The sequence below is a fragment of the Saccoglossus kowalevskii genome, chromosome 4 (assembly GCF_978046115.1).
Source record: "Saccoglossus kowalevskii chromosome 4, keSacKowa6.1, whole genome shotgun sequence".
NCBI lineage: Eukaryota > Metazoa > Hemichordata > Enteropneusta > Harrimaniidae > Saccoglossus > Saccoglossus kowalevskii.
Genome location: NC_140644.1, coordinates 13,161,793 through 13,187,440, shown reverse-complemented (window position 1 = coordinate 13,187,440; position 25,648 = coordinate 13,161,793). Strand labels below are relative to the sequence as shown.

The window sequence follows — 25,648 nt, the reverse complement described above, 5'->3', positions numbered from 1 at the left end:
TAATTGACAGCTTTTTATGAAATATTGAAATATTAATAACTACAGAATGTAGTTTTAAAATTCCAATAATTCTAACTGCTTTTTGCTTAATTAGATGCACATCTCCAACACTTTTAATTTACATCAGAGGTACATTACTTGGGGTTTGCAACTACGGTGACATGATACCAAGATCCTGTTTCAATCTCGCTCTCGCATAAGTGTTCCAACTCAGAAAAATTCGAATGCGCATGCCCGAGGTAACTAGGATACTGGGATGTCCAGGTGGATCAAAATAGCTGCTCACGATATGACGGATTACGATAACTATATTTTCTTTACATTTTCGATGTATTACATTTTTTCTTATTACATGTTTTATTATTTTATTACAAACCGCCTATCTCATGTTAGAAGGTCATAGCACCAGTCTCGCTATTTACGAGATGAGACTTGAATGGGATCTTGACATGATGTCACCATACAGTACTATGCGCGTTGCAAACCCCAAGTAATGTACCTCTGTTTACATCTATTGTAAGCTGGATCATTTCATGAGCCAAAATAAAATGATTACGTAATTCAAACCAACACATTATGCTACACATGCTGGTAAAAGTAATCACAGGCAAGACACTTGTGATGCAAGCTGATTTCATTAACTAAGTCATTTCTAATCATACACCTCTGTAAACATTGTACAATTTCAGCACATGTGCAATTTGGTGACTTGCTTTTGATAACTTCAAGCACACCTTTGGTTTTATTATCCAATGACGCTAAGTTATTCATTTGCTCGCCAGAAAGCTTCCCTAAATAACATCCGAGGTGTCGCCAGTTTTTCCTTGTTGGATGGGTATCAGGGTCCAAATAGATCTTCATAAGGTCACTTATATCTATGTCATCCAAAATACCGTTTATGTTCAACTTACATGACGAAACCATTTCTGAAGAAAAGTAAAAATAATAAATCAACAAGCCATTGAAAATGACACAGTCCCCGTTAAATTTTTGAAAGTTCTTTTTGTGCTCGTCATATTAAAGCAGAGGGGTTGTCGCGAGCGTGTCCTTGAAAATTGAGTTCCAAGTGGCGTATACAACAGATTGTTTATTTACATCAAAACACGTGTTTCGTGTAGTAGTAATATGGCCAAAAATAAAAACAGCCGTTATTTGGCCATCTTTGATCTGATTATGAAACACACTGATATCTATGATGTATGTGCCAAATACGAATGAAAATGGTACATAAATTGTGGAAATATAGTAGTAAGGCCAAATAGTCAGATGGCTGTCAATTGGCCATCCTTGACCAGATTTTGGAACAAATTGTCATGGACATGCATCCTAACATGTATGCGCCAAATTTGAATGAAAACTGACAGAGCACGTCCAAGATACCGCATAAAAAACAAAACAAGATGCCTGCCAGTCTTTGATCCAATTGCGGAATAAATCGTCATGGACATGTATCCTAACATGTATAATCTATGTACCAAGTTTGAGTGACAACTGACAAAGCATGTCCAAAATACAACATTTTCAAAAAACTAGATGGCTGCCAGTTGGCCATTTTGAATCGAATGGCTAAACCACTGCATGTGCATATGTCCCACATAAGGTACTAGGCACATGCAAAGAATGAATGGAATCGGTCCACAGGATTCTGAAATATGACTCTGGCTCTGAACAGACTGACGCACGGACCGATCGACACACGAACGGACGGACAGATTCAGGAACTCACGGATGGTCGGGGACATGTATCCTAACATGTATAATCTATGTACCAAGTTTGAATGAAAACTGACAAAGCATGTCCAAAATACAACATTTTCAACAAACAAGATGGTAGCCAGTCGGCCATTTTGAATCGAATTGCTAAACGACTGCATGTGCATATGTCCCACATAAAGTACTCGGCACATGCAAAGAATGAACGGAATCGGTCCAAGGGATTCTGAGATATGACTCCGGACGGACGCACGGACGGAGACCGAATTATAAGTCCCCGTTTTCGGACTTCGTCCGAACGGGGACTAATAATTGATCACATAAAACGATTCATGTTCGTGGCCTCCCATTTTAACTTCTTTTTTCTGGTTAACAATAATCTTTGCAGTTTGTATTTGTGTCTTCAGATATGCATTCAAAATTGGTGACGCCAAAAAAAGGTTTTGAAAATTTTTTAGTTTGTCATAATTCATGTTATTAAACAAAAAAAAATGTCTATCCCTTTGGCACAATACATTAAATTATGTATGGAAATAAGGCAGCAACACCTCCCCTAAATTTAACGCAACAACATTATTATGATTATCTTTTTTTTATATATTCTTGTTTTTATCCATTTAATGTAGATTAGTAAACACATTTTTTTTTTCTTTTTTTGCTTTTGTTATTTTAGTTCTAGACCATTTTATAGTTGTAATTTTGTAGTATTTTTGTTATCGTTGATATTTTGAAATAGTACAGTTGTAGTATAGTTGTTAGCTTATTAAAATTAGTCAATTTATTGTGAGAATTTTGTTAGTTTCTAAATGTAATCCTTTTCATCCTTTCCGAAGGATGTTGTCAATAAATGAAATGTCAGTCTATAGACTTGTAACTTCGAAATGAAAACTCTGCTTTACGTGCTGAATGGTTTAAACAATGGGTGTCTATTTTGCATGTGTGAATGATTTTGATTTTTTTTTTCAAAACACGCATTTTTGATAATAACTCATGACAAAACACTAAAACAGGATTTAGATAGACGACATTCAAAGCATTATTAGACAGACATGCAGAACACAGTCAGTTGCAGTGTTAGCACACAGAACTGTGATAAATTTGAAATACTTGCCCAATGTGTTGCAATGTACCTTGTAAACAAATGCATTCAGTTAAAATGCACAACTCTATGGCGGCACATTTCTGTTGAATTACATTAAATATTATTAAATCTTTGTAAATTACAGTAAATCCTGAGCTACTAAACAGTGACTTTCGAATAGCACGTTCAATATGTGGTGCCGGTCCACATTCGGACGTCATAACATTTTGGTCCACAGTTAGTCCAGTAGTTCAATCATTTTTTCATTAAAAATCAATTCCTACTTGAAACTTGTCTATATGATAAATAAATAAACCCCCTCCCCCAGTATCTCCGATTGTGTGATGTTTATTATGAACTTATGAACCTGTATAACTGTATCCTTCTTTGCCTTTATCTTGGAGGGATATCGCCACTAAACACAAGGTCATTCGTTCAGAATACTGGGGGATTATATATATATATATAATAGTTATATGTAGTTATCATACAAAGTATGCAGGAGTGGGGGATCACTGACCACTGACTGTTTGTTGGTACAATCACCATAGTCACTTTATAAGTGATATGTTTCAATCTGCTTTGTGTCGTTACTATAGTAATGTGAATTTATTACCTTTCACATCTTTAAACACATCAATTTTTACTCTGGCGCAATCATAGTAGTTATCAAGACTCAACAGAATATCAATGATGTAGACACCAGCATCATCTTTGAGTAAAGGAGGAATAACCATACGAGAACCACATAGTGTAGGTTCTTTATCATGCTCTCGACTTATTCTAATTTCCTTTGCTTTTCCCCTAGTTTCAATGGTGATCGTCACCTCCTTATGTTCATCTGTAGAAATGTTAATGTACAAGATGAAACAAACAAATAATTTAAGTTAGACTCTGAAAAGTTTGCATATGTTAAGTGTGATTACTACGTATGATATGATTTTCACAATTGAATCAATCTTTGAAAAAATGTTGATATACAAATTTGTGGAAAATCAAATCACAAATGTATCATGGCAACAATTTTGAAATTAAAGTTTGAATCGAGACAACTATAGAGCAGTATACTGCTCATTAAACAAATAAGAGTAAAGACGTATGATCTCCAATATGCTATGATATTGCGCAGAGTAAGGAACGGCGTCAAAAGATCGATGTCGGATAAAAAACTTATTTCCTTTAGTTTGGGGGTGGGGTGTTTTGACCTCAAAAAGTTTCTATCCTACAAAAACGATTTTATTTTTTAATGAAGTTAAAATAATCTTGGAGTATTTGTAGTTCGTTTTTTTCTATCCAATCATGGACAGAAATAACTTAAAAAGAAAAAAACCCCAGAAAAATGGTTTGTTTCGAGTGTAAATCTGTGCCTCAATTTAGGTGCATTTGTAAAATCTTTTTACACCCACCCGACAACCAACTGCTATGCAATACTACTGTCCGATTATCATTTTGTATTTAATGGTGAATGTAGTCTGACGCCATGACCAATATTTATCAATTAAGTTTCAGTGGGAGGTAGGGGGGGTTTGGAAAAAAAGGAATTAAGTTTTTTATTCAACATCGATCTTTTGACGTTGTCCCTAAGAGGTGTCAATCTAATGTTATGCCATATACGGTACATTTTACAATGATAACCAAAAATCAGTGATTCAGATTAAAACTTCTATTAATACAATCGTGATAAATTATGAGTTCTTCATGGTTGGTAAATTGAATAGGGCACACATATGGGCCGGTGGGAGTGGGTGTGGCACTGGACCCATGCATGGCGATTTATTAATGAGGGGGGGGGGGGCAAATTGTAATGTGTCACGAACGTTAAAATAGCGGTAATTAATCTTGTATAGCTACATATGTTTTAGTAGTATATAAACACAACTCTTATCCAAATGATTGTGAATCACAGTTTTATTCAAATATTGTATGCAAGATGTAGCATATGATTAACACATCTGCCAATGTTTGCATAAATAGTAACCATCATGCACTGGAACTATCCCAAGGATTGCAGAGCAGTGCTTTAAAGCCTGAACTGATAGGACCATTTTGCTCCACAAAAGCCTTAGCTCAAAACACTGCAGGTATATTTCTTACAAGTTTGAATTCTAAGGGGCATTAGTGCGCTCAGGGGAAATAATGGGATATCCCTAAGACACCTGTAGAGGGCATACTTTTATTTTGCCCATTTTTAGGTATTTTTTTGGTTAATTTCTGTTATAATTGAAAAAAATGTACATTGATGCGACATGATCAACATTTTAAAAAATACATGATATGATACATAATTTTACTTGCATGTTCATGCACTTAATACACAAGACTTACCGACAAATATTGGATATGGACTTATCGTCATTTTCATCTGAGGAACATCTATAACAATAAAACACATCAGTTACCATGGTGATTACATATTCAAAATTTGGTCTTTTTTTTTAAATTTTTTAAAATTGTATTAAGGCCCGACTTTTATTATCCCTTGTTTCGCGAACCCGCCAAATGAACAGACGAAAATGAAATGAAAATAAAATTTTATTTTTCCGCCCGCCGCATAACAAACCCAAGTTGCATTTTCGTGGGAGTATCATGATCAAAGTACCAAAGTCTCTCTGATCAATGATCTCACTTACAATTCTTTGAGAATCGCATAAATCTAATGGGAAAAAAAAAGAATTAATTTTTTTTTATTTTCCGCCCTCCTCAAAAAAATTGCCTTATAACAACTCAATAAATAAGGAATAAAAATAGTCTGGCCTAATCTAATCATTTATATAAAATGGCAGAATAGTCAACATTTTTATTTTGCATTTGCATTTGTCGAACAGTGTTGAATTTTGTGAAACAAGACAGTAATAATGGAAATTTTACCAAGTTAGAAGTCACAGCAATTTTTTGGCAAAATTTGCTTTTATTTCACATGTATACTGTATCATTAATACTGGTATATGTCATTTACAAAGATGCATTTGCTACTAACAGAGAAAAATATTTAATCATTTAATTTTTATGATTTGGTAAAGGATGTTCAAGAGAACAACATTTTGTGAAAGCCCTTCACTCAAAGCTGACCTCATTTTGAATCTAATTTCATATATCCCATTTAATCACTAAAAAAACTTAGACATACTAAAAATTAATTCAAAATTTAAGATTAGCCTTTCACACAAGAAGATTGGCAACTAGTATTTGGGTGCTATTTGAAATGCACAACATGAAAGACAAGCCATGCATGGCACAGTCCCCATTGGTTATCAAATTTAAGATGTATAGTTTTGTTTATAGTAATATAGCTGGAATATAACCATGTCAGGAATATGATTTTTTAACATTAAAATGATTGACATTTGTATCTGATCGTCAAACAAGTACTTATCCATATTGAGATATATTGCTCTGGAACAGCATTCAAAATCAGCCATTTTGAATACATGTATATATATATCGTGATGTATAACGAATATATAAAATTTGAATATAATCTAAATCTGTCAGAGCATTTAAGAGATATGGCTCTAGAAGCACAATCATTAAAACAAAATGTCCGCCAGTTAGCCATTTTTAATCCAATCTGAGAAATAAAATGACGAGCATCAGGAACCCATAATGACTAATGTATGTACCAAGTTTGAACGAAATCCACCCATAAATGCTTAATATTTGATGATTTTTTAGCACAAAAATGACCACCATTCAGCCATTTTGAATAGGATAGTCAAACCAATATTTCTGTTTATCTATGACATGATGTATAATGAATATTTAAAATTTGAAAATATTATCAGTCAAAACAAGTCGGAGATATGGGTCTAGAAGCCCATTCATTAAAACAAAATGGCCACCAGTCAGCCATTTTGAATCCGATCTGAAAAATGAATGACGAGCATCAGGAACCCGTAATGTCTAATGTATGTACCAAGTTTGAATGAAATCCATCCATAAATGCCAGAAATGCTTGATATTTGATGATTGTTCAGCACAAAACAGGTCACCATTTGGCCATTTTGAATAGGATCGTCAAACCAATATATCTCTCTATCTATGACATGATGTGTAATGAATATTATAAATTTGAACATCAGTGGAAGCAAGTCAGAGATATGGCACGAGAACCACATTCATTAATACAAAATGGCTGCCAGTCGGCCATTTTGAATCTTATCTAAAAAACAAAATTATTTGCATCAAGGTCCCATAATGTCTAATGTATATACCAAGTTTGAACAAAATCCATCTGTAAACAGCCGAGAAATGGTTGATTTTTAGGATTTTTTAGCACAAAAATGGCCGCCATTCGGCCATCTTGAATCAGATCGTAAAACAAAATGATGTGCATCAAGGTCTTATAATGTCTAATGTATATACCAAGTTTGAACAAAATCCATCTGTAAACAGCTTATAAATGCTTGATTTTGATGATTTTTAGCACAAAAATGGCCGCCATTCGGCCATCTTGAATCAGGTGGTGAAACAAATTGACGTACATACCGGTATGTATAATATCATGTATGATGTATTTGTGAAGTTTGATTGTGATTGGTCCAGGCATTTCTAAGATACAGGTCTGGACGCACGCACAGACGCATGAACACACACACGCACAGACACACGGAGGTCAAAACATAAGTCCCCGTTTTCGGACTGCATCTGAACGGGGACTAAAAACAATTTAATCCACATTTTATGTCACTTACAGAAAAAAAAAAAAAAAAAATCTGTCGTTTTCAGTCTTATTAATTCCAGAGCACCTCTATCTACCATATGTTCAATTTAAATATGAAAAATTTTTGAGATATCAGAAATTGGCAAATAATAATAAATAGATAATCAATATGCATGTTATCTACATCAAAAACAAGCCATGAATGACACAGTCCAAGTTAGTTATCAAATTTAAGATATATAATTTTGTTTATAGTAATATAGTTTGAACAAAAACATGTCAGAGATATGGATCCAGAAACTGATGCTAGATTTTTTAACATTAAAATGATTGACATTCAGTCATCTTTTATCTGATCGTCAAACAAATACTTGTCAATATTGAGAGATATTGCTCTGGAACAGCATTAATTAAAACAAAATGACCACCAATCGGCCATTTTAAAATGGATCTTCAAACCAATACATCTGTATATCTACGATACGATGTATAATGAATAATCTTTCAAAGTATGTCAGAGATATGGCTCTAGAACAACATTCACTGAAACAAAATGGCCATCAGTCAGCCATTTTGAATCAGAGCAGAAAAAACAAAATGACGTGTATCCAAGGACCCATAATGTTTTTAAGGAATAATATAATAATACAATAAAATTTCCATGATTCACCAGTCTAATACAACTATGTAGCAAATTAACAGTGCTTCGATCAGTTAGTGCAGTTAGTGTCTATTTACCATAAACACCGTATATAAAATTAGAGTTCCTCTTCAATGCAAAATTCATTTTATGTTTTTTACTTTTCTTTCCTGGTGTTCCAAAACCATGGTTCTTTTTCTTTGAGTCTGGATTACCTTTGGAATAAGAATACAAGGTAACACAATATAAATCGTATGTACATGTATCTTCTTGAGTGACGAAATGTTTTTAACCGAAGATTCTTTTCATGGTTTAAAATAAAGTGATACAATTTGGATATCATGGATAGCCTGGGGTAATAAAAAAAACGACATGAGACCCACACCTTGTATTACATCTGTTAAATCGATAGATGCAGACAGCGTCTGATCATTTCCTTTATCATCTTCCACGAGAACTTTACAAATATAAGTGCCGACGTAGTCCATACTAACAAACGGTAACACGCACGTATACCCTTGAAATTTGATGGCGCCCTCTTTCTCCAGTCGCCACTCAATTTTCTTGACGTTTGCATCTTGAAGCTTCTTAACCTCACACTCGAAAGTAATTTCTCGTCCTGTTAAAATAAGCATTAAATAATTATATACATTTTTATTAAATATTATCATTATACAATTATTAACAAGAAGATAAGATATTTATGTAAATAAACGTAAAATAAAATTGAACCACTTAATCACACAAATTTTGGCTGAACTTGATGATCTGCTTCCAAAATGGATGTCATTAGACCATCTTGAATGGGATCACAAAAAAACAACGCATGTATAATGTTGAAGTGGCACACAGATGAATCCAAGGAGAGATAAACGGAAACACAGGGTAAATTTCTTAAGTCCCTAGAGTTTTCAGACTTCATTCGAACAGGGACAAAATTAACAGTGGAAAGAATACATTTGTTACCCAAGACTATATAGATATGTCAGATGTACGTATTTTAACTTGCATCCACAGTGAAAAGATAGTACCATTTTTTACCAAGTATTTTATAAAAGTTGCAAATGACTGTTATCAACACTTGATAATTTCTAAAGATTTGTTGCAGTCTATTATGGGATATATTAAACTGGATTGTGGGTAATATTTAGAGGTTTGCCATCACTCCAAAGGCGTCATAACATACTTGAATATTCAAAAAGCATTATGCGACCACATAATCAAATGAGAAGCTGAAAGAATTACCAATAATCAAAGAATTGATCATGCAGAACATATTCCACATCATACTACCAATTATTATTATTATTATTCATTATTACAAATATATTTTATTATTAACTTAATAATAACTTAATTCTCAGAACAACAGGAAATGTCATTATTTGAAATAAAATAGATAGAAATCTATCTTACCTTCAATTGGCTTAGCCGGGAAATAGCTTAACGTCAGCTGTTCAGTTTCTATTGAAACAACAAATTGTGAAAAATTATTCAACTGAACTCAAAATACACTTGATTTCAGGAAAACCTTCAGACATATTCTCGGGGCGGAGCTACGTCACAAGACGTTCCACGTTGCTAAGACGCACACCACTGTACCATGGCATTTCTATGGGCTCTGTGCGAAAATTCAAGAAAACAACAAACTCAACTTTGAAGTAATCCTGAACAACCAAATTTATATGCGTTACACACGCAGGGCTAATCTTATTACACTGTTCAGGGGAGTCTCAACAACCAGCCCATTTTTTCGTCATTGTTTTCACCGCGATGGTTGCCAGGCCCGCAATACTGCCAAGCCCATGATGACCATATTTAGACTTGAATTAAGCAACTGACTACATGCTGAGCCTCTGTTGAAGTTCTGTTCTGTTAGCAACCACTATTAGAGACACAGTCAAAGGTATGGATCAAGGTTTGACAGATTTGCAGGTGACATATTCCATATATAGCGCTGAAATCCTATCATTAAAACATGGCCTGCTGACGTTGTATTTCCCCATTCATTTTAGCTATTCATAGAGGCTTTCATACAGCAGGCGACATGTTAACTATGGTTTGTATTACAACTTTTAAAAAATAGTTCATAACGTAAAAATACGGGTGCAGTTTGCAATTAGTATGAATTCAAACTAAAATTCCAAAATAAAACAATAATAAAAATAAAAGAAATCAATAAAAGTCTGGAAACATTATTCATTCATGATTGAAAAGCCTTTAGTTGGTAATTCACCGCAAACTTATCTTTGATAAATGGAGAATTTTAGCACTTAATTGTTTGAATGACACAATGATCCCGATTCAAAAGTTCCTGTGGAATCAATTTTATGGTAAATGTCACATTCATGTACATAGATGCTCAAAGTTTTTAATTTAATATACAGTAAAATAATAATAGAGCTATCCAGTGGTTACAACAGAACAGCAAATGAAAATGTTTTCACAAATGCATTCATTTCAATCTGTAATTGATGTCATAAAGTTTGTTAGTGAAATTGCTAACATATTGTCCTGCTTGGCAACATAGAATTTTTGTTTCGTTTAATGTTGTATATTTCCCGTAAGTTTGGTTAACTGATAATAACAATTTGCTTGACTAAATTTGAAAGTTAAACAAAACAAAAAATATATGTTGCCTGTAACTCGTAAGTTCAGTCAACTGTTAATTAAAGTTCAAGTTACTAAACGTGAACGTTTAACAAAAATAAAAATATAGGTTGCTCCTAACTCAAAGTTCTGTAAACTGTTAATTGAACATTTAGTTATAATCTGGGCATGGTTTCGCAAAAGTGACATGGTTTCTAAAATATGGGCGTGGTAATTTCGTAATTTCGTGTTCGTAAGTCGATATCTGTAACTCGAACAATTCAGCATCTCGCGTGGTATACAGACTGGAATATCTAATTTCTGAAATCTTCGAAAATTTTGAACACATAACAGAGGAAGCAATTTTTACCTGACACAACTTTTCCATAAAACCTCCCGGCTTTCTTCAATGGTAACGGCGGTTTGGAATCACCACTCTTTATTTTATCAGGCAGTTCATTTTCAACTTCACAATCATGTTTCATTGCTTCAATGCTCCTGCGATGCAATTCTGGACTTTGGTTACCGCATTTTTCACATAGATAAAGAAGCATGGGTTTCTCGACCATCAGTCCTCCACAGGCACACACGTCTGTTGCATGCCATTCATCACTTGTCTCATTTACTTCAATGTTCTCTTCATTATCTCGCGGTTCCACGTGATGGCTTGGAATATCACTTGGCTGGATATACTCCTGATGTAAATCAACACTGACAGGCGTTTTCACCAATGTAGTGCTGTCACTATTGCTGATAGCTTCAGAGGGGCAGATGGTCAAAGAACCAGGCTTTCCTTCATTTCGAGTTCGCACTTTAACAAGAACGTGTGTATCCGAAAACCTACAGGTTGGCACCACACTGATGCTCTGAGTATCAGTTTCAGATAACAAGACTTCAACCGGCACTTCCGAATTTACATAAGGAATAGCTTGCAGTAAGACTTCTTTCTCGGCATCTACTGAAAATATTATCAAAATTTTAATTACGAATAATTTGAGAAAATAGATAATAATAGACACACACAGCCAAAAACTATAGCAAGACAAAATATGCCAAAGATGTAATGACAATTTAATTGAAGATGTAGAACACTTTATTGACTTGTCAGAACATAAAACTGAAAGAAAAACATTCAAAATTTCATCAAAGATGAAAGACAGTAAAACATTATTATGAAATTAGCCGACTATATATGTACAACAGAGAGGCTATCAAACTAATATTTTATATTTATTTACATACACTTACTCTTTTTTTTTAATTATCACATTATACATAATACAATCATGAAATTCAGTGTGATATCAACTGATACAGGGGTTTTTCTAGAAAAAATGAACAAGAGGAAGCACACACAGGCGAGGGACATGGAAACATCATATCGGAAGGCTTCTGCGCCAACGGTGTATCTATCGCAATTGAAATATTTTTGGAGTCATTTTTATATATATAATAATAGTGTATTTGGTGTCCAGACACATTGTAAGCTGGTGTTGCTGGGAAGTTTTCTCAGAGACAAATATATTTGAGAAAGATTTCATATTGTGCGGCAGCACGGAAGTGTGTGGCTCAAGAAATATATTTATGACTTGAAAGTTCAATCGGCGATTCGGTAAGAGGGCGCCAGCCGAGAGTATCAGTGCGCTCTGCCCCTGTTCCCCAGTTTAGAAAAAACCCTGTGATGAATTATTAATGCCGACCATTTCTTGATGACTGTTCTGGTGTCATATTTTGACTGGGTAAATTACTAATGTTGTCTAACTGCTGAACAGTCAGCCATATTGAATCGAATCACAAATGACAATATAACACGTATACCTGTATTAGGGGAGAGTAGGAAATCAAACGGGCGGTTCACCGCGGCTCTTCGCAGTACACCGGGGAGAGCCACGGACTGCTTATAATTAGGGGTCTCTACCGCGGTGGCCACCGGTACCGGTTGCAACCGCGGTCGTAGGAAAGGTGTGAAATACGGTCATGTACGTTCTATAAATCTAACCTTGCACACATAATCTTGTATAGACGTGTTTTTTTTGTTTTTTTGTCATAAACGACGTAGCCTTTCAGTTAACTCTTCGCGTTCATGGTATTTGTGAAAGTTTACCGATTTTTTGAACAAATGTTAAGTAACTATATCGTTTTGCGTCAAACTGGGTGGCCCGAATTTAAATGTCAGTGCGTGAACTCATTGAGGTCATTGCCCATTGCCGCACGTAATTCAAACACGTGGTTATTATAGTTCAGTCATGTATGCGAATTATGCGATCGAAGTACGCTGCGAGTTTATTATAGAAAAATTTAACATTACGCATGATATTGTATGTTATTGTATGGTTACATATTCACTTTATTTTGAATAAAATAATTCACCGATGAGTCACAAGTATTTAAAATATTTTCTTGACTTTCGTTAGACACCTGACTCCGGGACCTGACTATCTTTTTCAATGATTTAAATGTGCCCATGTTTATATTTGCGTAATAATTACGAATACAACGCATTATCAAGTCGATAATATTGAAATATTCACAGACCCAATAGCCCGGGTTAGTGTCCCAACAACAATAATAATAACTTATTTTGCGTAATTATTATAAAAGCAATACATTGCAAAGTTGAAATATTTAGAGCCCGTGAAATACTGCAGTGGCGGATCCAGAGGGGGGGCCAGGGGGGCCATGCCCCCCCAAATGCATGACGATTCATATCATCTGGATTACGCATAGCTTCTCTGCAATTTTCGCTCCGTATATCTTAAGCGAAGCTTTCCCCCCCCCCCCCAATACATTTTACAGAGTTGAATACAAGTTGTGTTATTACAGTACTGCCGGATATAATAACAATTTTACGAGATCGACGCGCGGACCAAGAAAGAAAAAGGTTGCTAAAGTAACGCGCCAGTTCAGTGCGTGACTTGGTGTCAAACTTCGGTCAACACACACTTGATTTCAGCATCGCCGCGTAGCAAGTTTTGCAATGTACTTGAAGTTCAATTGTGCCCCAAAATGATGTCGACGATCACTCAATTGTCGCAGCCCATGTTGTACCAAGTCCATGATACACCCCGTTTCAACTTTGGCTTGCTTTTCCTTCTTAGTGCATGTTCTTGTTCACGTAAATGCGACCTCTCACCAATGTATTAAAACGCTTTGAATTTATACTTTTGCGTGATTATATTTGGTCTACGCGAAACATTAATCTTTCTAAACCTTTTCTGAGACCATGCATGATATATATTCACAAAATAATGCGATCATATTTTATATCTCTACGTCTTTCTGGATCGTTTTGTGATTTTATTCCAAGGCTCAGGCAAATAAAATAATGTCAACTATTATAGACTAGTTTCCTAGCCCCAATTCTGGCTTCGAGGTTAAAGAGTTCTTAACAAAAATTGAAAACTTCCTATTACTAGTCGCACCCCCAAGACCGTGACTGACTTCATTGTTTCAACCATCTGGTCCAAAATGGCATTGTTCCTAATCATATTCAAATGTTTCGACGACATGCCTAAAATATTCACACCTATTTATTGTTCAGCGTTGATAAGATGTCAGATACGCAATGAAACTGCTTTTGTTCTGGCAGTACATCTTATGTGTTTCGTAAGTTTTCGACAATGAGCTGTTATCACTGTAAAAGTGTTATATTCTTCTTCAATGCTCAGTTTATCTTTCGATAAAGATGGCACTACATTATCGGTAAATGTCTTCCGTGTTGCGTTCACCATGAGGTCGCTGAACTGTCATTAACATATTTGAATGACCTATGGTAATTCAGACATGTGGGCACCATCCAGCATTTTGATTGGTTAATTAGCTACTTGACCTATTCGGTCAATAAACATGTCTAGTGTGCATTCAAAATATGGCGGATATCGTAGCGTATCGCTGTTTACATGTGACTGAAATCATTTGCTTACGGTGAAACTAAGTTGAATTTTACTTGCATTTCATAAAAATTTAATGGATTTATTTTTTGTGCGTTATTATAATCACTACTGAATAATAATCACCAACTTCAAAACAAGTAAGTTATTCACTTGTGAACCGCAGCATGGCCGGATTGCGCTACCGTACCGTGATCATTTGCTACTAAGCAGTACATTCGTGTTTGTTTGTATTTGAAACTTCTATTAGAATATACTTTTTGTTACCAAGAAAATAAATGCATATTACATTAAATATACTGAGTATTTTTTTTATCATGTCCTGGATTGACTATAATTTTTCAACATTTCTTAACGCCTATTTTAGAACCAAAGTAAGGCCTTTCACTCTTCCCTGATGCCTATTCAAAAGATCTTATTGTACGGTGTATTGTTTGTCTTGTGCATGTGTTGCGGGCCCATTTAGTGATTGTAATATGTACATAATAGAAACCACACCTCGAACTTGAGCCTTTGATCTCAATTTTTAAATTAATACATTGTAATATAAACCGCAGTTTATATTAGGACTTTAATGGTATTCATTGTACAGAGAGAAAAATCAGACTGGTCATCCGGTTGTCAACACATTTAAACTACTGTAAAAGGGTCAATTATTCACTGGGTTTTAATTTAGCTTATTTCGCTGACTGGAAAATGCGCTAAATTAAAACCCAGCGAATATGTAAAATTCAGCATAGAACACATTACCTAAATGATAAAACTGTGAATTTAAAACCCACTGAATATGCCTGAAATGGTAAATCAGTGAAATTTAAACCCAGTGAAAATTAGTCATTTTACAGTATCGTTACTCGCATTTATCATTGAATAAACATAAACTGAACCACATATGTACAATTAAATCCTCTGCACAGTTTAACAGATATAGGAAGAGTTGTATCTTGAAAAAAAAAATAATTGGATACACACACAGTTGGATTCTAAACTAATGTTCCTGCATACCAGTACCATACTATGTACCAGTTATGGGCACAAGGGGATTGAGAGATTAAAGTGTATCTAGCAAATCAATAATTTCCCTTACCTGTCACTTCACATGGCTCTTCTGTCACAGCAGCTGTTGAAGAACGATCATCGTCCAATCCCGTACTAGAAGGATCACTTGATGTACTGCTTCCTGTGAAATATATACTTATGTGAGAAAGCGCATTAGTGTGTATCGTACATACGTACTTATTCTATAGCGTATTCCTGTTACTGCAAAGGTGATACTCATACGTACATGACAGTCATCAAACCGACAGTACTGTAAGATCACAATCAAAAATCTTATTTATTGAGTCCATCATTACATTATGACTTATATTGACCTTGCATTCACCTCCAAAAGTGTATATGCTTTTATTATACATCTGTCACCGTAATTTGGAGGTATTTACGAGGTATTTTCATCCAACCATATAAGGAAGTACAAATTCCAAATATGGAATGATTACACGCGTAAGCGTCCTCTAATAATAAAAACAAACATGGCTGTCACTAGAGTTTGACTGGTCTCCACACAAACAAAGAAATTCGCTGATTCTGTTCTAAACGTTTTGGATTTTGACATTTCCATGATGTATTCTTGGAAGGAAAAGATGTATAATAAGGTTATTATGAGAATACCTCAAAGTATGCACGAAGACAGTACAGCTGGAGTATCGACCGACGCGCAGCGGAGATCAATGAGCGGCGTACTGTCTGAGTGAATAACCTTATTATTATACATTTTTTCCTTCTAATTAGTGCCTTAACATTCAAAATCACTAAGAAGTTTATAAGCAATACAAATATGTACATATCTCTAAGTGATTAGAAATGTAAGAAAAGTCTTTACCTTGACTGTGAATACTCATCAATCGATGACCTTGAACTTCCACCCCTGAAATTTTTTAGTAAAATCAATTTTGAGCAAAATCAGTACAGAAATGGTGAGAAATGATATCATACACATAAGGATGGGTGGACGAACAGACAGAACCCAAAACACAAGTCCCCATTTCAGACTACGTATCACAGGGACTAAATTCAAAGTTAATCAGAAAACACCATAAATTGGCTTCTTCTGAAATCAATTAAAGCCACATACAATATTGATTTTTTCTTGAAAAATCTCTCCAAGCTGACTCAACTTTGAAGAATCCATTTTGACTCCAAATCCCCCGAAGAATCCATTTTGACTCCGAATCCCCCGGAGAATCCATTTTGACTCCAGATCCCCGCAAAATTAAACCTGTCAGAGGGCCCACTATTCCAGCAATACAAGGAGCATTTTGTATTTTATATATCAAAAGTATTGAGCCTAGAAGTTTGAAAGTCACTGATGATTGCTGCAGAATCAAATAGACCAAGATTCCTAGAATTCCTAGAATCACTGCAAATGGATTGGAAGGAAAGATCAGCTGACATAGCATGTACCTCAGAAACCACAATTATCATTTTATATATAATAAAAAAATATTTACCCTTGCAAGCCCGCCTTCTCTTTTTCCTGCAACAGTAGCATATTATGACGGAGGTAACAAAAGTACCGGTAAGAGCAATTAATATTAACCAAAGCCACCAAAGGTAATCTGCAACCAAGCGATGTAGAGAAATTAATCAGTTTAGTCGATGGAGTGCTAAAAATGTTAAAAAGTTAAATTTAGGTTCCAATTAATTCAGTCACTGCAATACCGTTAAAGTCCTATTGTAAACCGCGGTTTATATTACAATGTATCAATTTAAAAATTGGGATCAACAGCTCAAGTTCGGGGGGCGGTTTCTATTACGTACATATTGCAATCACTAAATGGGCGTGGTCATTTTTTGTCCACAACACATGCACAAAACAAACAATACACCGTACAATTTCTTGAATAGGCGTCGGGGAAGAGTGAAAGGCCTTATTTTGGTTCTAAAATAGGCGTTACGAAATGTTGAAAAATTACAGTCAATCAAAACAAATTTCCACATGATACAAAAAATACTCAGTATTTTTAAATTAATATGCATTTATTTTTTTAATTTTCTTGGTAATGAAAAGTATATTCTAACAGAAGTTTCAAATAAAAACACGAATGCACTGCTTAGTAGCAAATGATCACATAACGGTAGCTCGATCCGGCCATGCTGCGGGTCACAAGTAAATAACTTACTTGTTTTCGAAGTGTTGATATTGGTGATTATTATTTAGCAGTGATTACAATAACGCACGAAAAATAAATCCGTTGAATTGTTATAAAATGCAAGTAAAATTCAACTTAGTTTCCTCGTAAGCGAATGATTTCAGTCACATGTAAACAGCCGATACGATATCCGCCATGTTTTTGAATGCTCACATGACGTATTATTGACTGGATAGGTCAAGTCGCTAATTAACCAATCAAAATGCTGGATGGTGCCCACGTGTCTAAATTACATAGCTCATTTAAATATGTTAATGACGGTTCAGTGACCTCATGGTGAACGCAACACGGAAGAGATTTACCGATAATGTAGTGCGATGTTTTGCCTTTGATTTCCATGGGAAAACGGCATGATTTTTTTTTTAAATCAAGAAATTATTTGTTTTCGAAAGATAAATTATTCTTCAATGCTCAGTTTAACACTTTTACGGTGATAAAAGCTCATTGTCTAAAACTTATGAAACACAGACGTATTCAGAAAGAGTATTTACAGAGGTTGCCGCCAGAACAAAGGCAGTTTCATTGCCTGTCTGACATCTTATCACCGCTGAACAATAAATAATGAATAGGATTAGGAACAATGCCGTTTTGGAACAGCTGGTTGAAACAATGAAGTCAGTCACGGTCTTGTTGAATTGGGGGTGCGGTTAGTAATAGGTACTTTTCAAGTTTTCAATTTTTGTTAAGAACTCTTTAACCCCAAAGCCGGAATTGGGGGTGCGGTTACTATTACGTATGCGGTTTATATTAGGACTTTAACGGTAATTTTAAAAAAAATGGCAACATTTTATCATTTATCAACAAAATTGTTTATGCATTTAAAACTGGGTAACTCGATAATAAAACTCGATAATAGCATGTATTTGACAATAATAAAATGTCATACACAATTAGTAATGCTGTAGCAGTTTCACCCAATACGTGCTTGCATAATGAAATGCTTATTTTTAGAGAAATAAGCTGTTCACACGTTTAGTACATTGTTAGTACATTCTTATTAAGCATGTGACTTTGATAATGTTACACTGTAAAACATGTCTTTTTAGCTAGCACGTTATTTTAGCTAATCCATAATTTCACTAAATTAAGATGTCGCTAATTTAAAATAAAGTATATTATCACAGTAAGATTGTTGACACTTTAGGTAAATTAAGATTCAGTTAAATCATACATTGAGTCAAATTCGCTAAAATGGTATGTAGCCATTTCAAAGTGTTTTACAGTATGTTAATTCACTTATGTTATGTACTACAGGTATATAAAGGTAGAAGCCTACTCATAAATTAAAAAAAACAGAATTTATTCATTTTGCAATAAATTGTACTCCAAGGCAATACAAGGATATTGACCTAAAAAAAGTTGGGTGTCACCAGCCTTTTTTTCGAGAAATTAATGGTTGTATTTTAGTGGAAAGTCGCCATTTTGACACTTTTATAACACTTTTACAACAGGTTCCTATGGCAGAGATATTATGCAATATCTCAAAATCTAGCATGGTGACATAGGCTGAAAAAATCATATATTGTTAATGATGGGGTACTTTTTGTTGTTCTGAATTATAAAAAAAATCTGGGTTTTAAAAAGTGTCAACAAATGCAATTTTTCTTTAACATTGTGTTCTATGGAATTGTTCTAAAAATAACAATTTTCAAGAATTTATTAGGACACGCTTCTCAAAAAGCTTAACTGTAAATCACAAAGTAATGCTATTTCATTGTACCATGAGACATTATTGTACATAATAAACTAATGAACATTGTCATGCGATTTATGACAAATTTTTTCAAAAATCATGACTATAGGCTTCTACCTTAAGTACAATGTTCTCAAAATTTTCTGTATACAGAATAAGATAAGGATAAGCAGAACTGAAAGATCCTTGTGTACATACAGTACATGGGGTTTTTTTTTCATTTTCAAAATGCTAATAATCTTTCTTATTTTCGTTTTCACAATCAAAATTTCCATGTCTTCAAAGCAAATTTGCATGTTACCATTGGAAAGAAATACATTAATAGACACAAGTGCAGAATAGGATCTTTATATCGCACGACTATCTTTTATTTGCACACCCCAATTTTACTATAAAATCTAGCAGTTTTTACCTCACCTTTATCTGTACCTATGTCTAGACCAGCATCATTGGTATAAGAATTATTCATCTGATGGAGGAAATAAAATTGTAAACATCAATAAATTTAAAGCAAAAATTTAATAAGAGAATCTTGGGGAGTAAAATTGTATTTAATCTCATTAAACCCATTTATAGACCCAATCCTCGGGGGCGGACATCCGGGCATTTTCACTGTCTGGCAACCCGCGGCGGTGAAAACAAAGGCCCAAAACTCTCAGAAAACGGTACTTTGGGATGATTGTTGAGACTCCTCTGAACAGTGCAACAAGATTAGCCCTACGTGTGTAACATATATAAATTTGGCTGTTCGGAATTACTTCAAAGTTGAGTTTGTGTTGTTTTCTCAAATTGTCACCGGCTCGACCGGCGTTCCACAGCAGCGCGCACAGAGCCCATAGAAATGCATGGTACAGTGGTGCGCGTCTTAGCAACGTGGAACGTCTGTGACGTAGCTCCGCCCCGAGGATTCGTAAAATATGTGTACCCCACTTAAATACTTGTGGATTTGTGTTTGACACAAATCTAAGTTTGTAAATGCATGGAGCAACATACCATCATCAAGCCCCATTCTGGAATGTTTGACCTACAGCCCCCCCCCCCCCCCCCAATCACCTATCTCACTATAGAATGTTGCACACGGAGCGTAAGCGTTCTTTCCTTAAAATTCCTTCATTCCCACTCATTAATTGTTATGATTTCATACTGGAAGCTTATACACAATTCGCTATTACTTTATTCATTCCGTCTTTCATTCTACTATCATACTGAGAGGAAAAGACTGTGGACGATATATGGTTCTGTGATATACTCCTCTGATGACAAGATCCACTTTTCGTGGTGACTTTCCTGCCCCTCCCGATCAACTGACAAGAGAACAAAGGAGTGAATTTAAACCACAACCATGATAAAATCACGCAAATATTAACCATGATTGCTTGTGCATGGGTTTCAATGTATATATTGATGACTTCAGTGCTCACTTTAAAATCTGAAGTAGGCTGTTGAGTGGGTGGGTTTTTTTTATCAACCATCTGATTTATACCGATGACATGGTTATCTTGAACCCAATCAAGAGTTTGCAAACTCTGCATGATTAATGCCTGCTATGAATATGGCTCAGACCTTATTATAACACGGGCAGAGAGCCCTGATACTCTCGGCTGGCGCCCTCTTACCCTCTCGGCTGGCGCCCTCTTACCCTCTCGGCTGGCGCCCTCTTACCCTCTCGGCTGGCGCCCTCTTACCCTCTCGGCTGGCGCCTTCTTATCGGATTGGCAATTGAACTGTCAAGGCATAAATATATTTCTTGACCCACGTACTTCCGTGCTGCCATAACAACATGAAATTTTTCTCAAATATTTTTTTTCTCCATAAAAACGTCCCAGCAATACCAGCTGACAATGTGTCTGGACACCAAATACACTAAAATTACTCAAAAAATTTTTCAATGGCAATAAATACACCGTTAAAACGACACTAAAACCTTACGAAAACTTCCACACGCTATAATACACCCCCACCCCGCTTGGTCACTCCGCTCCCTCGCCTGTGTGTGCTCAATTGTGTTCATTTTTTTCTAGAAAAACTCCTGATCTATAATACTAAGAAGCCTAAATGTATATACTGGTACTTTATTCATTGGGAAAGTGCTCTTGGAAGTAGTATATTTCCACCTGTATATCTCGCTGACTCTAAACTTAAAATTATGCATAAGCAGATATGGAGGATGAGGACATAAAATGACAGATTCGATCATTCTACAGCAGAACCAATATTCTGCTTCGAAAATATTTCAGTTGCAGCAGTGACATTAAACTTACTTTGTGCTGCAACGTATTTGCAGATGAAACCCTACATTGAATGGTAACTGTCAATGCACAGATGAAATTAAATATGCGTATCACACGATCGCTTGTTCACAAGTTGAGGCAAAGTCAGCTAGCGTGACAATACCGGCAGCCGGGCGTCTGTTATTTTAATTGTCAAAGGTCCTTCTTAGAAAGCAGAAATGTCACGATGCACAATTTATACGATCGCATTAGGCTACTCAAAAAATGTGGAAAACTTGCCAGAATTCACAGCAATGAACGTTATTATCTTTACCTAGGCTATATAAAAATACCAATTTTTGAATTTAGTCTTAGGGTTGAGCAGTATCCTCCCTTCTCGCACCTCATATGTGCTGGGAGGCAACAGTATATAGGCTTTGTCACATTAACAATAAAATAGTACAGACGTAATCTTAATAACTACAAAAACAGACAATAAAGACATTTTTTACAGTATTATAATTTAGGGTGACATTTTAGTGATTTAAGTGAAGGCTGAGAAATTAATTTAACACCACAATGAATACAAGTCTCGTAACTATTTTATGTTTTGTTTACTCATCTGTTTATTTGAATGAAAAGTCATTCTGAGTAATGAATCACATGATGAAATGCCAAGTGACATCTTTTGAAACAAAATCTATTAAAAATTGGTAAAACTAAAAATTGTGGGGGGGGGATACAATTTAACATTTGTTTGTTTGGGCAGAAACTCCACCGGAAACTGAGAAGAAAGGATAAACGCTGGAGTGATTTTGAGGTCAACGGAAGTGGACATTTTATCAAACAGCGATAAACTTTAGAGTTCAAGAGGTCGCAGTATGTCAACATTACACAGATCGCTATAAATAAAACAATTCACACCGTATTAAAACAACCAATATTAAATCATTTGAAAAGATTATATCACTGTTGTTCAAAGTACAATTGGTTGAATAAAATTGTCAGTGTAAATTATTTGCATATTTAATCGCACCTCAGAGCCGTGCAGTCAAGCCAAAAGCGTTAACGAAAAAGCAACCCAACCGACAGTATACTGATAGCTCACTGTTTTGCGAACATAGTAGCAATATTGATAACAGCTTATCATTAGAAACTGCTACATTTAAACTACTGTAAAGGGATTAATTATTCACTGGGTTTTCATTTTGCTCATTTCGCTTACTGGAAAATGCCAGTGAATATGTCAAATTTAGCATAGATCTAAATGATAAAACCATGAATTTAAAATCCTCTGATTATCAGTGGCAAATCAGCAAAAAAAAAAAACAGTGGAAATTAGTCATTTTACAGTACTGTAAAATGACTAATTTTCACTGGGTTTAAATTTCACTGATTTACCATTTCAGGCATCTTCAGTGGGTTTTAAATTCACGGTTTTATCATTTAGATAATGTGTTCTATGCTAAATTTTACATATTCACTGGGTTTTAATTTAGCGCATTTTTCTAGTCAGCGAAATAAGCCAAATTAAAACCCAGTGAATAATTAACCCCTTTACAGTATCAATATTGCTATTTTGTTTTCAAAACAGTGAGCTCTTTTGCAGTGTACAGCCGGTTGGGTTGCTTTTTCTTAATACTAGGCCACAAGTGAAACTGTTTCGCTTGAAACAGCATTACTGTACAAGATGCAATTAACTTATTAGCATGACAATCTAACAAAACACACAAAATAAAAAATAAAAACACACACACTGCTTCACTGCATCGCTGTTAGTGGAACAGTATCATTTTCATCACAAAAGGCTCGATTTACTTCACGTTTTGTAACAAATGTACATGAGTTCTCGAACATGTAGATTTGTATGAGTAGGGGGTTACTGACTACCAACGCACACATTCACTCCTAAATATCCAAATCTTGACATTGAGCTAAGCTCTAAGACGTCCCCCAAACTAAAACAGTAGTCATCATAAAATATACATATGGAGAAAAATAACCTGAAGAGTAAGAGAAATAAACACATACAAGTTTCCATCACCAAAAGTGTACCATAAAATAATCCTGGTTAATTAGTTTTCCAAAATTTATGTGCGTTAATTTTTATTAAATATGTAATTTTAGGTTCATAAAAATTGAGTAATTTTTTTTTTTTAAATCTGCCAAAAAAACCCTTATTTCTTCTATTACTGTAAAATACTTTATTTTCACTTAGAATGAATTTTCTCTATTTTCACTGATGGAATGATTCAGTGAAAAATAAAATCCAGCAAATATACCTTTATTCCTATATTTTACATTCAACTTGTCAAAAATCAGTGAAAATAAATTCCATACAAAACACCCCAAAAAATCTTTTCAGTGAAAATTAATTCCAGCTAAAATAAAGTATTCTACAGTATACTGTTAGAAACATTGTTTTTTTGGCATTGGGATCTGTACGATTTGTTTTTCTGTTTTTTTATCCTAAAGTGTGCACTCCTCCACAAGATACAAATGGGTCATCGCTTACATTACAATATTGAAGTCGATTTCAGGGCTGGGCAAATCCATAAATCCTGAAACTCTGAGTACCGGGGGTATTTTTGAGCAAAAAAAAACAAATAAGATCATGTTGTATCATAAACCGTTATCTACACTTTGGATTAAAATTTCCAGGCAAAAAAACCAACATAAAAATGGCGGGAAAATGAACTCATCAATAAAGATGAGGCGACGGTTACAAAAAACATCACGTGACCGGAAACATTCTCTTTCAACGATCGTATAGACATTCTTGTGATGTTACGTGATTGGAATAGTTATTATTCTTAACTTTTGTGATAAAAAAATATATATAGAACAGATAGGTCTGCCCAATTTGGTTAACGCTTTCAAAATAAAAGAAGTTGTTATCACTGATGTTGTAAATGTCATGACATCGGTAGCTGAAAGGGTAAAAACATCCGATGACTAATAAACACAACATGGCCGACACACACGTGGTTAAAACTCTCGGCAGTGGGAACGTTGATTGTAACAGCCGTAACAAAAACTTACCTTATTGAATTCAATAGGTCATAAGTGTAGTTCGCGTTCTTCTATTCCTAAAATAGACATCAGACCACAGCCAGCTCGCTGTCACAATACGACTTCGACTTTCCGCGGCATGTAAGCCCCAACTATAACTTTTCAATCACAACCGCTGTCTGTACCAAACGTACCGCTTGGCGCTTATCTACCTGTCAGATTCCACCGCGTTCCGAACTAGCATTACCTGTGAGCCAATTTTGCTGGATTTCTGAAGAAAACACACAGATATATTTTCTATAGCGCACCTGTTGATTACAACTTTCTGGTATGCATAGATTTGGAGCCACTGCAAAACTTGACCCTACTCCAGGACTCCGGGATGTCAAGGCGTAATTTAAATAAACCCAGCGGGGCCTCAATGGCGATGTTACATGTAAGGGAATTCCCCTAGCAGTGACGTCACCCACCCACCATCATTTGTACTGGACACTAACTATGTAAAGCGCGACATTGGCATTAAATTAGATATTATTATCAACATTAAAGTCGAATAGTTGATATTTAATATTATTAAACAGGTTTCCAAATTGTTCGTTGTACCACGTGGTTGTTCGTGTAATCTGTTACCCCAGACCATCTTGGCCATCGCTCTCCTCGGAAGAATGATCTGTTGCCAATATCTCATGTTAAGTTAGAGTGTAATATTAGATGGTTTTGCAAGTGGTCAGTTGTACTTATTCTTCGATAATCTTCGATAAAACAGTTTAATGAATAAGTTAGAATATCATAATAGACGGCGTTCCAGGTGTTGTAAATTTGTGACCATTCCTAAGTATGGCAGTTTTCTTGTCCATAATTAATTTCCGCTTAGCCCCTTCTTTTTCGAAGGCATGTCTTGGCACAGGCGCTCTGAACGTTTCTTGGATAATAAAAAATGATCTAAAG

The 25,648-nt window shown here is 35.1% G+C and overlaps 1 protein-coding gene and 1 long non-coding RNA gene across 2 annotated transcripts; both read right to left on the bottom strand.

Annotated features, from left to right (window-relative positions):
• Window positions 1-322: 322 nt before the first annotated feature.
• On the bottom strand, window positions 323-17,179 carry LOC144350916 (uncharacterized). Its single transcript, XM_085497808.1, has 10 exons — window positions 17,084-17,179; window positions 16,456-16,500; window positions 15,661-15,753; window positions 11,054-11,638; window positions 9,511-9,558; window positions 8,480-8,713; window positions 8,193-8,309; window positions 5,120-5,167; window positions 3,411-3,635; window positions 323-926 (listed from the first exon to the last, which is right to left on the bottom strand). Exons 2-10 carry the CDS (start codon window positions 16,472-16,474, stop codon window positions 580-582), a joined length of 1,716 nt encoding a protein of 571 aa, XP_085353934.1. The 5' UTR covers window positions 16,475-16,500; window positions 17,084-17,179; the 3' UTR covers window positions 323-579.
• Window positions 17,180-19,896: 2,717 nt separating this feature from the next.
• On the bottom strand, window positions 19,897-25,075 carry LOC146746630 (uncharacterized). Its single transcript, XR_014929157.1, has 2 exons — window positions 24,731-25,075; window positions 19,897-19,947 (listed from the first exon to the last, which is right to left on the bottom strand). It is a non-coding gene; the product is annotated as an uncharacterized LOC146746630 (long non-coding RNA).
• Window positions 25,076-25,648: the final 573 nt, after the last annotated feature.

Excerpts from the sequence above, each read along its gene's own strand:
- LOC144350916 (XM_085497808.1), bottom strand. Across the intron at positions 9,559-11,053 it reads TTATGGAAAAGTTGTGTCAG|AAACTGAACAGCTGACGTTA; the intron begins GTAAAAATTGCT and ends TTGTTTCAATAG. Across the intron at positions 3,636-5,119 it reads TCCATATCCAATATTTGTCG|ATGAACATAAGGAGGTGACG; the intron begins GTAAGTCTTGTG and ends ACATTTCTACAG.